Genomic DNA, 16,883 nt, shown 5'->3' with positions numbered 1-16,883 from the left:
CCACAGGGATCTATCTGTTCTGGGTCTGATGATGTTTAACATCTTTATTAATAACCTGGATGTAGGAATAAAGAGAATACTGATCAAATTTGCAAATGACACAAAGCTGCGGGGGTGAGGAGGAGGTTTGCCAACACTCTGCAGGACAGAGCTAAAATTCAAAAGGATCTTGATAAATTGGAGAACTGGGCTATAGATAACAAAATTAACCAAAGACAAATATAAGGTGCTACATTTAGAGGGGGAAAAAAACAAAAACAAATTCAGAATGGGGGATAACTGGCTTGGTGGCAGCAGTGCTGAGAAGGATCTGAGAGTTGTGGTGGATCACAACCTCAACATGAGTCAGCAATGTGATGCTGTTGCAAAAAAAAAAAGCAAATGCAGTTTTAGGTTGCATTAACAGAGGCATAGCATGCAAGTTATAGGAGGTAATAGTACTGCTCTACTCAGCGCTGATTAGGCCTCAGATGTAGTACTTTGTCCAATTTTGGTCACCAATCTATAGAAAGTATTGAGAGAAACGGGAAAAGATCCAGAGGCAAGCAACAAAGATGGTCAAAGGGAAGGAATGCAAGTCATATGAGCAAAGGCTGAAGGAACTTGGATATGTTTAGTTTGGAAAAGAGGAGATTGGGGGGGAGGAGGGGTATTTGAAAGACTGCCATAAAAAAATAGAGAAAAGGGAAGGACACAGAGGGAAGGACAAGAGACAATGGGTTCAAATTACAGCATAGCAGAATTAATCTGAAGAAAAGCTTCCTAACGGTAAGAACAGTTACAGTAGGACAATGAAACAGACTACCTAGAGAGGTTGTGAAATCCTTTACTGAAGGTTTTCAAAAGGAGATTGGATAACCATTTGTCTTGGCTGATTTAGATACAACAAATCCTGCATCTTGGCAGGGGGTTAGACTAGATGACCCTTGTGGTCCCTTCTAGCCCTATGATTTTATAACACAGTCTATACACTTACATCCAGTAATTCTTGTATCAAACTCAATAACTTGTTTTTGAGTCAGAGCGTATCTTTCAGAAAGACATCCAATCTTGATTTATAGGTTTCAAGAGATTGAGAATCCACAGCAACCCTTCGTAAATTGTTCTAGTGATTAATTACTGTTACAGTTACAAATGTGTGTCTTATTTCTAGTCTGAATTTGTCTAGTTTCAATTGCCAGCCCTCTGGATCTTATGCTTTTATCTGCTAGATTAATGAGCCTTCTACAATCAGGTATGCTTTCTTAAGGTAGGTACTTATTGAATGTGATCAAGTAATCTCTTAAACCTTCTCTCTGATACATTAAATAGAATGAGCATTTTTTACAGTCCTGGAATGATTCTTCTCTGAACCGTCTTCAATTTTTCACATAAAAAGAAAAATAAGTGAGTTTCCATGAAGAAATATTTCTGCATCTTGAGTTTCTTTCTAAAGGAAAAAAAATCCACACCTTTTTCACAGAAACTCATTGCACAGGGGTTTTTCTGTACGTCTCCTGCTTACAAAACGTTCTGTCTGAGGGGTTTGTTTCTTTCATGTAGTTAGTGGTTGCTGTAGACTTTAGGAGAGTCATTGGGCTAATAGCAATAAACACAGTCTACAAGTTCTACATAATCAATCCACAAACTTGGAAACTATCGAGCCTTCCTTGTGAAATCTCTTTGGCTACATAGGCAATGCCTGTGGATCTTGAAAGCTCTGTAGTGCTAAATGTGGTGCTTGGAGTGAGCAGGGTGTGGCCCAGTGTGTGGGTTGGGCTGTATCTATGGATCTTCTAGGCTCTGTAGGGAACTCCTGAGGACCTGGGACATTCTAGAGCAGTGGTTTTCAGCCAGGGGTATGCGTACTTCTGAGGGGTGCATCAACTCATCTAGATATTTGCCTAGTTTTACAATAGGCTATGTGAAAAGCACTTGTGACGTCAGTACAAACTAAAATTTCATACAGACAATAACTTGTTTATATTGCTCTGTATACTATACACTGAAATGTAAGTACAATATTTATATTCCAATCAGTTTATTTTATAATTATATGGTAAAAATGAGAAAGTAAGCCATTTTTCAGTAATTGTGGGCTGACACTTTTTTTGTATTTTTATGTCTTATATTGAAAGCAAGTAGATTTTAAGTGAGGTGAAACTTGGGTTACTTAAGACAAATCAGACTCCAGAAAGGGGTACAGTAGTCTGGAAAGGTTGAGAACCACAGCTCTAGAGCAGATCTTCCAAGGTCTAAGGGATGATGAGTCTTTAGTCCCTGACAGGGTCAGGCTGTGTGGGCTCTTGAAGTTCCACCTATCGTGTTAATGTATTGTCCGGCAAGCACTGACTGGAGGATGAATTAGAGGACCTGATAGATGTTGCCCATCTCTAACTTCTGTGGTTTTATGCAAACAGGAAGTTGAGAATTATTCAGCCACAGTTGTAGCTTAACCACTGCTGGCGTTAACTGAGGGAAATCTGGCAGAGCATAAGCGCAGGGCCCCAGGCCAGAACGCGCACTGTTGAGCTGTTTTCTTTTCTCCCCCCCCCCCCGTTTCTCCTTCCCCCACCCCAGGTCAGAGCGAGTGACGGGCGAACCCACCCGCTGCCCGACTTAGGCGCGTGCCGGCTTCTGTTGCCTCAGGACCAGCGCGGCGGTGACGCGCGGCGCGGTCAGGCTCCAGGGCAGGGGTGCGGCAGCCCGGTGCCCGGGACCGCTGTGGCGTGTGGGACAGGAGGAAGCGGGGGCGGGTCAGGGAACAAGTCGCACGTTCGCCGCCAATGGCCGGGGGCCCCTTTGCCCGCACGTGAAGCGACCCAGCCGCCGGCTTGGCGCCGGGCCGGCCAGCGCTGCCCCGCCGCTCTCCTGCCGGCCGGCCGGTACCGGCCGCTCCCCCGGGCTGGGACAATGCAGCCGCCGCGTGCCGCGACCGGCTCCCGCCCCACAACCTGCGCCCCCGTCCTCCGCCCGCGCCAGCCAGACACGAGCCGCCTTATCAGCCGCCACCATCAGCTCCCGGCCGGGCGCATAAAAGCCGCCGCCGCCGCCAGGGGAGAGCTCAGAGCGCGCCGTCTGCAGCCTGCCGCCGCCCCGCCCCCCAGCTGCGGAGGAAGACAAGCGCACGGGCCCCCATGCAGCCCGCTATGATGATGTTCTCCAGTAAATACTGGGCCAGGAGGGGGCTCTCCCTGGACTCAGCAGTGCCCGGCGAGCAGCCAGGACTCGGCAACCTGCCCGTAAGTATCCCAGGCTGTCGCTGAGTCTGCAGCTGCCCGGAGCGATGGTGGGCTGGACTCTTAGTAACGCACCTCTCGTGCACCCACACTGTGTCGTCCGCGTGCCACTGGCTGTGCGGAGTAAGTGGGTAGCGACACACGAGAGTCCCACGCTGTACTCACAGAGCGCAAACTTTTTAAGCCAGAGATGTTCTAGAGGTGCGCGGGGGAAGGGGGGGAGATCCTTTCGTTGCTCTTTTGGGATGTGTTTTGTGCTCCGCGCGGATGGTGGGGTCGCATTTGCTCAGTATTTCAGGGCTTTCTTGACTGTGCTTTTGAAATGCGAAAAGTAGAATAAAAAAAGGTTCTGCCTGGTTCTGGGGCGTGGTTTCCACCGCCAGCAACAGAAGTTCTTGGGAACTCTCTGAAAGTAAAATTGTATATATATGTTTTGTTTTTTGTTTGTTTCAATACTGAGAAAAGTCATTAAAAGACGCCTGGTAATAGCAACAAAACCAAGAAAGAAAACAGACGTGCAAGGAAAATAACATACCCACAAATACAGAGAGGGAAAGCAGATATTTAGATTTTTCTCTAAACCAAATAAAATGTCATTTGTATTCAGATTGTTAATGCTATTAATAGACAGCCACAAATAGTTTACAGACCTGGGAAACACCCGACAAGCCACATATTGGTCTTGCTTTTTAATAATTACAAATATCCAGTGAAATTCAGTTTATTGTAATTAGGTTTGACCAATTACTTCTAGCCCGAATCGCGTCTAGTACTTTTCTATAGTGTCTTCAAATAAAATACAGCAAAAATCCTATTCAATTCCACATTCGATGTCACAGATAATCACCACATTCAGTACTACAATCCAATAGTCAATGAGTTTGGCCTCCATTTAGCTAGCTAGTAAGTTATGCCTAATGTTAACCGTGTGATTAGTCCCAGCAATATCAGTTGGACTAACTTGCATGCTCAGAGTTAGAGATGTGCTTAAGTATTTGGCTGAATCAGAATCAATAATAGGAAAATGCATAAGTAATGTTATAGACCCTCATCCTGCAACTCATACTTCACTGAGTAGCTCAGTCTATCTTCGCAGAGTCAGTTGCAGGTTTGAGATCATTTACAAATCAGTTACATTTACATTGATTTGGTGAGTCCAGCATTGAATCCAGTGTGAATATTTGGCTTTGAAATATTAGAGTTTTATTTACCTAACTGGCAGAGATACAATAGCATAGAGAAAAAATATGTAGATAAAATGTCTCCTCACGTAAAAATACTATCCAAAGATGTGAACAAATCTTTGTTCTAGGATATAGAAGACCCAGCAGATACTTTGGTATTTTCAAAGCATTACAACAACTGCTTTCATGATTGTATTTCAACTTTTTACGCAAACAAATGTTATCTGTGTATCTTTGTACTGTATTTACAATGCTAACATAATTCATACATATTCATATGTCATCTACTTTGAAGCTTAAATATATTAACAGTATATTGTACATTTACAATTGTAAAATATATCTCCTGTGGAAAATATGGGGCCAGATCCTCAATTGGTGTAAATCAGCATAACTTTATTGAATTCACTGGAGGTATGCCATTTTACACCAGCAGTGGATTTGGCCCTTGTCTTTATAGTAAAGGTGAAAGATCCCAGTTTGTGCTACTACCATAAATTAATATTCATGTGTTTACTTTATCTTTACCTCTTTTATTGGAGTAACTGATATCACTAGGCAATTTTAGAATAAGGATCACTGGACTAAATGGGGTGAATTTGTTCTACTGCTTATATAAGATGTTTTAATGTTACTCTCTTCACTGGGATTCTGCTTTAACTTTATGATTTCTTGAATATTTGCACTTGCTCCTGACAGTCATCATTATCATTAGGAAAAGATATCTACAGGCCATTATTTAATCACAGACTGTAGTAACCTGCATAGTTTATAAAGTTAATTCTCTCAGTATCACAGCTTCTTCTGTTGTGCGTATAAGGATTAGCTCATCTAGTTTTCACAGGCTGAATGGCGTCTTTTAGCAGTCTCTTCAGATATTATCCATTTGACCAAATACAAGAACTCCTGGAGCTCAATCTTAGGGAGGTTCTGAGTGTTGTCATTTCCATTGGTGCTGAGCACCTTTCAGGATTAGGCACTTAATTAACATGGTTCTATGTACTTAGCTTCAAAAAATGGACACACACTGTCAAGTCTAGAGAAGAGACTGCAAAATTAAAAATAGCGTTTTTGTCTCAGCACAAGTAGTCTGCATACTTGACATGTAAAGCTAGCAAGCTATCACCCAAATAATAATTGGAAAAAAATGTTTATAACAAAAAAAAAAAGAAAAGAAAAACAAACACCTAAGGCCATAATTCAGGAGCACATATTTCAAGTTAAGTATGTACTTGAGTGCTTTCCTGAATCAGGGGCTAAAAGAGGCTTGCTACTAAAGACTGTGGGGTGATCTATTTCATAAGTACAAACCCATGCAGACCCTATCTATGCTAGTCTTTGAAGCATGTTTGAAAACTATTCTAACCATTGAGTTTGAACTCAATTTAATTTAATCATAGTTCCAGATGGATTGATTTCAGATGATTCTATCACCCAATATGGGGCAAAACATTGTTTAAAAATTGATTTTAAAAAAATGTTTGAGCATAAAATAGGAAACTAGGCCCAGACACAGTTTTTGAACAACTTGGGCCTTTCTACATAATTCTATATAAACTGGATTCAAACAAGTTTTGAATGGCCAAACAACTAAAAAACTGAGTGCGAGCCTAACTTCCTGCTAAATTGCACTCAGCACTGGTGCACCTGCACTTGTTGCTGATAGTCTTCATTAGAAAAATTAAATTGGTTAAAGCCTCTAGCATGCCTGTGTCCACACAGACACAAACACCCCCAGATGATTTTACAAATTGTCTAATAAATGGTTAGAACAGGTTTTAATTGGTTGAGTAACTAGTTTAATTTTAACTGGTTCAGCTTGTGTTGCTTTAGGGCCAGTGTGCGCTTGAAGCTGAAAGACTTCGCTCATCCTCACTCTACTTTCCCAGCATGTACAGTGGTGTGTGAAATACTCCATAATGCATAGCTTCGGGGAACTGACCTGGGAATTGCAGGCTAGCGATCTAGAGGATATTGCAACTTAAATGGTTTAGGACAGTGCTAGTATGGAGCAGCATGGAGGTAAAATTTAAACCAAGTCAGCACGGTTAGTCCGGATGCACTGAACTGTTGGTACTGAAACTTTTTCAATTACAAACAGATTAGTCCTCCTTATCCACAATGGGGATTTGTTTTAGAAAGGATCTGTTTTAACAGATCCAATTTTAAAAAGTAGGATTCATCTTGAATACCATGCCTGGTCAATGAGGACTATGCAAAATCTTGTTAAATCTGCTTTAGAAAATTGTGTTTGGGACTCAGTGCAGATCCTCAGTTGGAGTAAATTGTCACAGCTCCACTGAAAGATCACTGGAGGAACTGATGGAAACAAGAAGGTGATCTGCCCCAGGGTTCCCACCTTTAAAAATAGTTTTTAGATCAGTTTGAATGTTGGATTTAAATGTTTTAAGCCCTGTTAGCTTCCCCCCTTTGTTGTTGGATCCTTCCTCCCCAAATTGCTAGTTTATTATTTTTACCTCAAGAACAGAGTTTACCAATGAACAGTTAAATCTGATATGGACGTCGTGGCCAAGATAGTCATCTGAAACACTTTTAAAAGGATCTGATTATCACAAAGTGCAGAATGCATGACCTCCGTCTGCACCCAGTACTGCTAGCCTTTTTGAAAATCTTGGCCAGTCTTACTAACGCTCCTGATCTAGTATCTCAAGACTACTGAGAGGCATCTCAAAAATACTTTAGCTGTGAAGCTGATAATATTGCACTATTGGAAAATATAGAATGAAACTTAGCACAAAGTGAAACTTATGGGTGTGGGAAGCTCAAGAGTGTAAAATAAAAAGGGAAATGTTCCTTTGGGATAAAAGGACTGCTCTCAGACAGTCAGCTTTATTTGGCTGAAACATATTTTATAAAGATGCAGCTAATTCAGATTTCTTCTGTGGTAGATGGAGCCTACACATCTCTTACTTTTTAAATTTGTATTATCAGTGGATAGCTTAGAGTTCATTAGGAGCAATGAAAACTAGGAGGCAACATTAAATCTAGTGCAATGGAGATGAAATTTCGGCTTGTGGATTTTATGGACCTTTCAAAGAAATTCAAAATTATGGGCCTGATCCTCAACCTGTGTTAATCAGCATAGCTCAAGTGCAGTCAGAGCTACAACCATTTAAACCAGTTGAGGAACTGTTCCATCCAGTTTCTGTCTGTTACCTATAAATAACATTGCTTTAATGATGTCATGATATTTGTATCATGTTTCTATATTGGTCTATTATGGCTCTGACATTTGCCTGCAACCTGTTCTGATTTTGAATATGCTTCTTACCTTTTTTTAGTCTGGATCACTTTCATTCAGGTGTTTTCTGACAAAAGCTGTCAGTGAAAGAAACGTTTGATATTTTTGAGAAAGTCACATTGGAAACCGTTTATATTCTGTATCCACTTTCTTGTAGCTAAACAGAACCAATTCTGGTAAAAATGATGAGAAGAAAGGGAATAAAGGAAATGGCAAAAGTGAATCGGTTTCTGAAAGTGGAAAGACAGCTGTAGTGTTTTCCTTGAAAAATGAAATTGGTGGACTGGTGAAAGCTCTCAGACTCTTCCAGGTAAATATTACAAATCATCATAATTATTGGAAAGGGTAGGGATATTTGGGTCAATTCTCAGCTGGCATAAACTGGCACAGCTCCTTTGAAGTCAACAAAGCATGTGAAATAACACTTTCCATTTGATTACTAACAGAGTATGTAACCAATACCGTAATCCAGCAAAGCACTTAAGCACATGTTTAACTTTGAACAGATATGTAGTCCCCATTAAGTGAATGGACTACTCATGTGCTTAAAGTTCTAGTTATCAAAGGCCTTGGTCCAGCAAAGCACTGAAGCCTGAAATTAAGTTTAAGCACAGAAGTCATCCCAATGACTCCTATGTTGGTGCTGACTCCAGTGGGACTATTCATGTGCTTAAAGCTAAGTGTGTGCTTAAGTGTTTTGTTGGTTCAGGGTCTTAGGCAGCTAGAATATGAATGATGGAGTGTTAGTACACACTAAGGCCCTGATGCAGTTGATTGCATATGGGCATGGTGCTAGCACAGCAGGCCATCCATATGCGATCAATTTACAGGAGTGAGGCTGTAGAGTGCCAGTAAGGCATAGTGCCAGGGGAAATGCCACTAATGCAACTTGGTATACATTCAGTACCAGAATACATGAATTGAAATATTTTATTGAGTTGACAACAAATAATCAGGATGGAAACTTCTTTTATTGTGAACGTAAGTATTACATGCGAATATATTAACCAAGGGTGAAACATACCCCTATGCAGGAGGCCAGAGGAAAAACTATGTATCACTTAAGTCTGTGAAGGTGCATAGCACTGGCAGAAACTTGTGCTTGGCCCTTTGTCCTGGGGTGAATTTCACCCAGAATGAAAATACATACAGCATTGTGGCCAAGTGTATATAGTTAGCAGCACAGATCTTGTCACATTTAGCGTCCTTTAAAGGGTGAGGAGGGAGAGAGTCAAAAGTAATGGATTGGTTGACAGGCTGTGCCTCGTGCAAAAGTAGAAATCATTATGAATGCTTTGCAGTCTCCTCCTCATGCCCATTAGCAGAGCAGCAGTTTGGTGGAAGAGTTCTACCACAGGAAGGCATCATTAATGATTAAGCCATTTTGACACCAGTATTCACTGAGGGTTGTAGATCTTGCCTGGATCGTTATTCTAGATGATCGGTTGGTCTGGACTTTCATTTTGTTACTCTTATTCCAGGCCATTCATAATTAATACAAGAAAGATAATATGAGAAATGAAGTATAATTATCATCACAAATAATTGTTCTCTATTAGCTTGTGAAGAGAGAGATTGAATAAATGCAGCTTCTTGTACCAAGTGTATTCTTAGTTGGAAAAACTAAAATAGACTGATATTAACACTAGCTATGTGCTGAATATTTTATATCTACCTCTGATGTCAATGTCGCATTGCATTATAATTTTTAAAGCAACTAACACAATATTCTTTGTAAAAAATAGCCTTAGAAAAGTCACATTTAGATCCCCTATGACTAGTATAATTATTATAGTAATCTAATGCAGATTTTTTTTTTTTTTTTTACATTAAACTAGCAGCATTTGTTTTCTTTAGCATGCTACAAATCACTGGTTATGCATTTAGGTGCAGGCTGTGTATTTTTAATGTAAACTTCTATTACTTTTGCAATTTATTTCATAGAAATTTATGCCACCAATTGTATTGTTTGTTTATGTATAGAGTCCATTGTTTCATCTTCCCACAGGAAAAGCATGTGAGTATGGTTCACATTGAATCGAGAAAATCCAAGAGGAGGAATTCAGAAGTAGAAATTTTTGTGGACTGTGACTGCAGTAAAAAAGAATTTAATGAATTAATTCAATTGCTAAAGTTTCAGACTAACATCGTAACTCTTAATCCACCAGAAAACATCTGGACTGATGAGGAAGGTAAGGCTGCTTTATTTAGAAATTAGTAAACTTTTCACTTAGGAACCACAACAGTCTTACCCTCTAATATTTTCAATTTCAATTCTCTCTTCTGCAGAACTTGATTGCGTCCCTTGGTTCCCTAGGAAGATTGCTGAATTAGACAAATGCTCGCAGAGAGTTCTAATGTATGGCTCTGAGCTGGATGCAGATCACCCAGTAAGTGTGAAATAAAGTCACTGTGTTATTGGATTTTGATGCCTAGTTTCAGGTTTGTCTGTTTGTTTGTTATCCACAACACAATTTAAAAATAACTTTGTAGATTGTTATTCATATTATTTAGCCAGTGAAATTATAAGCACCATGGCAAAGATTTTCAAAATAATTAGCTATTCTGGGGGGCCTCTGTTTTTTGGCACCTTAAAAGTGCCCGATTTTCAGCAGGTGGGTATCAGGTTGGAAGACTCAAAAACAGGCACTCCAAAATCACTTTTGATTCCCATTTATACACTGTATTTGTGTTTTTAAAAATAGATGGAAGGTAGAAGCTTTTGATATTCTGAACAGTTTGGGTTATTGTAAAACTAGGTTCTGCCACAAATCAAAGAATATGGACATAAATAAAAACTCAAATCCATGTGGGTGTAGGAGAACAAGCATTTGAAAGATGCTCACCCTCTAACTAGGAAATAGTTATAAGGTACAACAGCACAGCACGCTCCAGTCTCAGCATGAATACAGCGCATGGATAGGATTCTTATTGTGCTTTCTGAATTCAGTTACTCTGTATGAGTCCATATTTCACACATCACAGGCTTGTATAATGCCAAAATATTCCAAATCAAAAGCTAAGGAATATGAGCCGAAGGTAATTATTTGTTTTAATTTTCTCTTGGTTTACTTTAACCATATGCCTAACCTAAGAGACCTTAAGTCTTTCTGTTAATACAGTCCGAATGAACTATAATGATAGGCTGCTAGGAGAAACTCATCTATTTATATCATATTTTCTTTGCTTTAATAGATTGGCAATCATCAAAGTGAATGCAACAACCAAAAACTGTCCACAAGTGTTTTGTTCGGCTTGCTTCTGTTCTGGTTTTCAGAATGGGGGGAGGGGATAGAAAGTCTGTAGGATACATTACTCATATATACTCGAAGCATTTACAGATGGAAAAATTGCTGTTTCACATGTTACTAGCTGTAGTTCAGAGTCAGGCTCTGGAGCTGTTGTAGATTCTCTCTTGTATTGAGGCAGCTCTGCTTTGTGGCATGGGTGCAATGTGGCCCTATACTGTGGCTAACCACAAGAGGGTCACCTCAGTGTAGGGGATCTTCTAGGGGCATAGAGCCAGCACACCAACTCCTGGGTCAGCCCCTCCCTATTGTCTGTGTTGGGGAAGAGGGTGAGGAATGACTAGGTCAGAGGTTCCCAACCTGTGGTCCGCGGACCCCTGGTGGTCGGCGAGGCTACTACAGGAGGTCCGCAGAAAAGAAATATAACAACATCTTCACCAAGGTAATTATTACTGAGTGCATATTATTTCTTTGTTATTACATTAGGTTTCCATTAAAAACAGAGTGTAAAAAAAAACTAGTAGCATGTGGTGGTCCGTGAAATGTTTGGAGGTTGAAAAGGGATCCTTACACTCTAAAAGGTTGGGAACCGCTGGGCTAGGCGTTACTAGAGCTTACCTGTGTCTTGCTGACCCTTGGCTGCTGTATCAGTTCCTGGAATCCCTTGACACCTGGTTCAATTTACAGTAGCCTTCAGCTGTTGTGAGCTACATGAATGTATTGGACCATTCCCCAAATCCTGAGTTATTCTGTGCACTTCTTTGTCCCGGACAAGGGCAAGAGTCTGTCTTCAGAAACTCCCAACTCTGCAGATTACCTTCAGCCACTAACAGTAACGTTGGTTCAAATAGAAACATTTCAGCCTTAATAGGGCTCCTTCCAGCCTCACATTGAAGATTGTGATGGGCCACATAATATTGTTTTATATTTTGAGCTGGTGCCTTCACTGAATACTTAGGTGATCTGCAGAAACCTGTCTTTAGTTTTAAAAACAATGAAAAAAACATTTGCTTGACATGAAAGCAGAGTATGTGTTACACTTTAGAGAGCTTGGATCGGCATCATTAATGCCACATTTATGATCCTACACACAATGTTAGGACTTTAGAGTTGGAAAAAACCTACTGATGGAGACATATAGACTATTACTGGTCCCTGCTCTGACCTCTCTGTGGTGGTGTAAAGGGGCCATACAGGAGCCATTAAGGACCAGGGAGAACTTCCCTGATGCAGTGGTAGCATAAGGCCACTGTGGATATGTCCACACTGTAGTGTAAGTCCAAGGGTTCAAACTCAGGGTCAAACCTGACCCCCACTTCTGTCTCCAGACATATTGTTCTAACCCGGGTCTTGGACTCAGGATCCCAAGACCACAGTGGGGTGGAGGGGTCAAGCCTGAGTCAAGCTGGGACCCAGGGTTTGAGACTATTGCTTTTCAGTGTAGATTCTGGACTCACCCCTCTGGACTCATGCAAAAGTATCCCACAATCCTATGGACTGACTTTCTTTGTCCTCTGGACAGTCAAATTCAATGGACAGTCAAGTTTTTCCACACTGTACCCAGAACAAACGGATAGAGCCTACCACGTTTTGGGAGGGCACTGGGAAGTCTGGAATATGGGTAGTGGGACTTGTCTACGCTGTATTATGCAGGTCCCAGTGGTCCCCAAATTGTGGAGTGTGCCTCCCCTCAGGCAGGTGCAGAGGAACATTTGAGGGGGCAGGGTGGGAGCACCACCTAGTCCTGCTCTACTTCTGGCCTCAGTCTCATCCCTAGTCCCTGCCCTGGCCCTGACTATGGCTTCCGGCTGTTGGGCTGCAGCCCCAGTCCTGGCCCTGGCTCCCGAATCCAGCTCTGTTCCTGGCCCCAGCTCCCAAATGTGGCCACAACTCCCGGGGGACGGGGATGGGGGATAGATGGTTTCCATTACTAATAATGGGGGCACAAGAGAAAGTTTGGGGATCTCTGGTGTAGATGCTAGAGCACCAGATTGGGATTCAAGGTTCAACACTTCCTAATGTGGGGTTACAAATGTGTAGTTGCTCAAGCACTAGGTTTACAAACCCAGGATCTGCTAACTCAAATCCTGCTAACTCAAATCCTACTAACCCTAGGCTTACATTGTCGTATAGCTATGTCCTCTGAGCTCTAAGACCAGTCTTAACAACGAGAGTCCTGTAGCACCTTAAAGACTAACAAATTTCTGCGGGGCATAAGCTTTCGTGGGCTGCAACCCACTTCGTCAGATGCATGAAATGGAAACCACAGATAGGAGGTATATATATACATCTAAGGATAAGAAACATAACAACGGGGAGGGCAAGTGCTAACAAAGTCAGTTCAGTAGGGTAGTACTGGCCCATCACCTACAGCCCCCAACTAAAATCTCTCCAACACATCATTAAGGATCTACAACCTATCCTAGAAGATGATCCCTCACTTGCTCAAGCAGTGGGAGGCAGGCCTATCCTTGCTTACAGACAGCCCCCCAACCTGAAGCAAATACGAACCAATAACCGTACACCATACAACAAGAACACTAACACAGGAACCTATCCCTGCAACAAATCCCATTGCCAGTTCTGCCCGCACATTGACTCTAGTGACACCATCACAGGTCCTAACCATATCAGCCACACCATCAGGAGCTCATTCACCTGCACATCTACTAATCATCATGTGCCAGCAATGCCCCTCTGCCATGTACATTGGCCAAACTGGACTGTCGCTATGCAAAAGAATAAATGGACACAAATCAGACATAAAAAATGGTAACATCCATAAGCCAGTAGGAGAGCCCTTCAATCTCCCAGGATACTCTGTAGCTGACTTGAAAGTTGCCATACTTCAACAAAAAAACTTCAAAAACAGACTTCAGCGAGAAACTGCAGAGCTGGAATTCATATGCAAATTTGACACAATCAGACTGGATCTGAATAGGGACTTGGAATGGTTATCATTACAAGAAGTAATTGTCACTGTTCACACATTCTCACCTTCTAATCAATGGTTGTGAATAGGCCTCATCTATCCTACTGAATTGATTTTGTTAGCACTTGCCCTCCCCACTGTTATGTTTCTTGGATGTATATATACCTCCTATCTGTGGTTTTCCATTTCATGTATCTGACAAAGTGGGTTGCATCCCACGAAAGCTTATGCCCCGTAGAAATTTGTTAGTCTTTAAGGTGCTACAGGACTCTTATTGTTTTTGCTGTATACAGACTAACAGGGCTACCCCTCTGGAACTTTTCAAGACCAGTCTTGTTAACAAGTTAACCAGAATTTTGTTACACATGACAAACTCGAGTCACAACAAACCAGTTATACCGTCATCTCTCCCTTTTTGCCTGAGCCTACAAAACCGTTTGCCTCTCTTACAAGAAGAAAAAAGTGTCCTACCAATTCTACTTACCAACCATTGATCCAGTGTCTGCAACTTGTTAACTCAGCACTTGCTTCACAAAGATATTAAACAGTCAAGGTAATTCCAGTAAGGATCAACAACTTTATGCCTGTAAGAAACCTTTTCCATTAAGTGCCATACATTACAATTCACCGTTGTCATCCTGGACTATTATTCTTCATTAGAGATTCACTTAAAACATGTAAAACAGCCAAGAAAAATAGGGAGGAAGGGAGGGGAATAACTATGTTTTTGGAAGCTGAGACCTGTGAAGACGTAGGGTTCATGAACTAACTGTCTCTCCAGATGAGTCATGCCAGTGAAGCAAAGGCAAAATGTGTCCACCAAACATCTCAATGATATTGCAAGGCCTTTGCTGGACAGTGCTTCAGAATAGGAGACTTGTGGACTTGGACTGTGCTTGAGAATAGGATAATTGAAGGCTTTCACAATCCCTTTGGTGTTCCCCTCTATTTCCCCAGCAATGTGTGCGCATGTGCATACATGCATGTTATAGTGGCTGCTTCCTGCCGCTCTGCGTACACTAGCTGAGGCTGGGAGCCCCATGCTAGTTACAAATCCAGAATTTTCTGGAAGCCTGGGCAAGCAAACAATATGCATTTTAATATGTACATATATATATATCTAGGAACAAAGACTGTAGGTCATACTTACGGGGTGGTGGACTCTATCCCGGGAGGCAGTGATTCTGAAAAGGGTTTGGGGATCGTGATAGGTAACGAACTAAACATGATCTCCCAGGGTGACTCTGTGGCCAAAAGAGCTAACAAAGGTGATCCTGGGATATATAAACAGGGGAATATTGAGTAGGAGTAGAGAGGTTATTTTACCTCTGTATTGGTATTTGGAACTGGTGCAACTGCTGCTGGAATACTGTGTCCAGTTTTGGTGTCCACAATTCAAGAAGAATGTTGATAAATTGGAGAGGATTCAGAGAGGAGCCATGAGAACGGTGAAGGGATTAGAAAGCATGCCTTATAGATTGAGCTCTTTGAGTCTATCTATTTAGTGTAACAAAAAGGAGGTCACCTGAGTACCGTTAATAGATACCTATATGGAAAATAAATATTTAATAATAAGCTCTTCAGTCTAGCAAAGAAAGGTATAACATGATCCAATGGCTGGAAGCGGAAGCTAGACAAATTCAGACTGGAAATAAGGCATACATTTTTCATAGTGAGGATAATTCACCATTGGAACAATTTACCCAGGGTCATGATGGCAATTTTTAAATCAGGATTGGAGATTTTTCTAAAAGATGTGCTCTAGGAATTGTTTTGGGGAAAGTTTTCTGGCCTGTGTTATACAGGAAGTCAGACTTGATGATTACAATTGTCCCTTCTGGCCTTGGAGTCTAAGCTGTGTGGACCAACAGCCATTTTTCTATCATTTTTGTTTTTGTCCATGCACAGTGAGTGGGGGGTATTTTTTCTGGTTAAGCTACTGCCCAGCTGAGTGGGGCGAGAGCAAATATACTTTCTGGGCTGCTATGCCTGTATGAAATTAAATTAAACACACTCAGTCTTGTCCTTGAAGTTGACACTTACTACTTAGTCTGAAAACTGAAATGCATCTGAGTGTTTTGTGCATAAAGAAGAGATGTTGCATGTGGTTTAGGATAGCTGAAAGTGGTATGGGTCACAGGTATGTATGTTACACATACTTCACTCCATGCCTGATCCTCAAAGAAAATAAGTCTGTTACAGCCATAGTTATAAAGCTTTAGCTCAAGCTCTACTAGCTCATGTTTTAGCTTTGGCGGTTTCTGGTTCAATCCCCAGTGTGATAGCCAAGATGATGGCCATCACAGTAGCATTTTCAAAACAAGGTTTTAATGAATTCTGGGGCACTTCAGTTTTCAAGCCATTAAAGAAGTATGAAGCATGAGTCAAGAACCCAGCTTCTTGTCTGCTTGTGAGACTCCAGTCAGGTCATGGAGGTGTTTGGGTGAAATGAAGTTGAGTCATAACCAGTTTCCCCATACTTAATATTTTTGGCTGCATGATGGCACTGGCGCACAGCATCTCTCCTGGAAATGTTCCTATTGGACTTTTGGTGGAAGTGTGACACAAACTTATTGTTCCCCAAACAAAATAGATGCTGTTAATCAGAATGCATAATTAAGCACTAAATAAACACCTTAATGATTTATTTTAAAATTCTTACAGCTAATTTTCCTTTTTTTGTTATAAATTTATATCTTCTTCCTTTCTTCAGGGATTTAAGGACAATGTATATCGACAGAGAAGAAAGTATTTTGTGGATGTTGCCATGAGTTATAAATAGTAAGTACTGGTGTAATTCTTTCCTGTGCTGCTATGTTTGAAAAAATTCACACTCCCCTTAATTCTGTTAGCATGAAGTTTTGCAACAGAGAAGTGAGCCATTGAACTTTGACCAGTGTAGGTTTGTCATTTATAGAATACGCTAAAGCATGAAATCATATAACAATTTCAATATAATAGCAGGACTGTCAAATGATTAAAAAATTAATCACGATTAATCGTGAGATTAAAAAAATAGTCACGATTAATCACAGCTTT

The 16,883-nt window shown here is 41.1% G+C and overlaps 1 protein-coding gene across 4 annotated transcripts in view; it reads left to right on the top strand.

The window, feature by feature from the left end:
- The first annotated feature begins 3,027 nt into the window (after positions 1 to 3,027).
- The window catches only part of TPH2 (tryptophan hydroxylase 2), a 62,007-nt gene continuing 48,151 nt past the window's right edge, over positions 3,028 to 16,883 (top strand). The window contains exons 1-5 of one of the 4 annotated variants that reach the window (XM_067563926.1): positions 3,028 to 3,221; positions 7,822 to 7,974; positions 9,673 to 9,856; positions 9,954 to 10,054; positions 16,558 to 16,625. In XM_067563926.1, the coding sequence (XP_067420027.1) occupies positions 3,117 to 3,221; positions 7,822 to 7,974; positions 9,673 to 9,856; positions 9,954 to 10,054; positions 16,558 to 16,625 (611 nt within the window). In that variant the 5' untranslated portion in view covers positions 3,028 to 3,116. Of the gene's footprint in view, positions 3,222 to 6,342; positions 6,425 to 7,821; positions 7,975 to 9,647; positions 9,857 to 9,953; positions 10,055 to 16,557; positions 16,626 to 16,883 lie in introns of those variants that run through there. The other 3 variants (XM_067563929.1, XM_067563927.1, XM_067563928.1) reach the window with 3 other exon arrangements.

The sequence above is a fragment of the Emydura macquarii genome, unplaced genomic scaffold (genome assembly GCF_026122565.2).
Source record: "Emydura macquarii macquarii isolate MOO-44397 ecotype Brisbane River unplaced genomic scaffold, CSIRO-AGI_Emac_v2 contig_2636, whole genome shotgun sequence".
Lineage (NCBI taxonomy): Eukaryota > Metazoa > Chordata > Testudines > Chelidae > Emydura > Emydura macquarii.
Note: the sequence above shows the minus strand (reverse complement) of the source record. Positions and strands in the feature narration are given on the sequence as shown.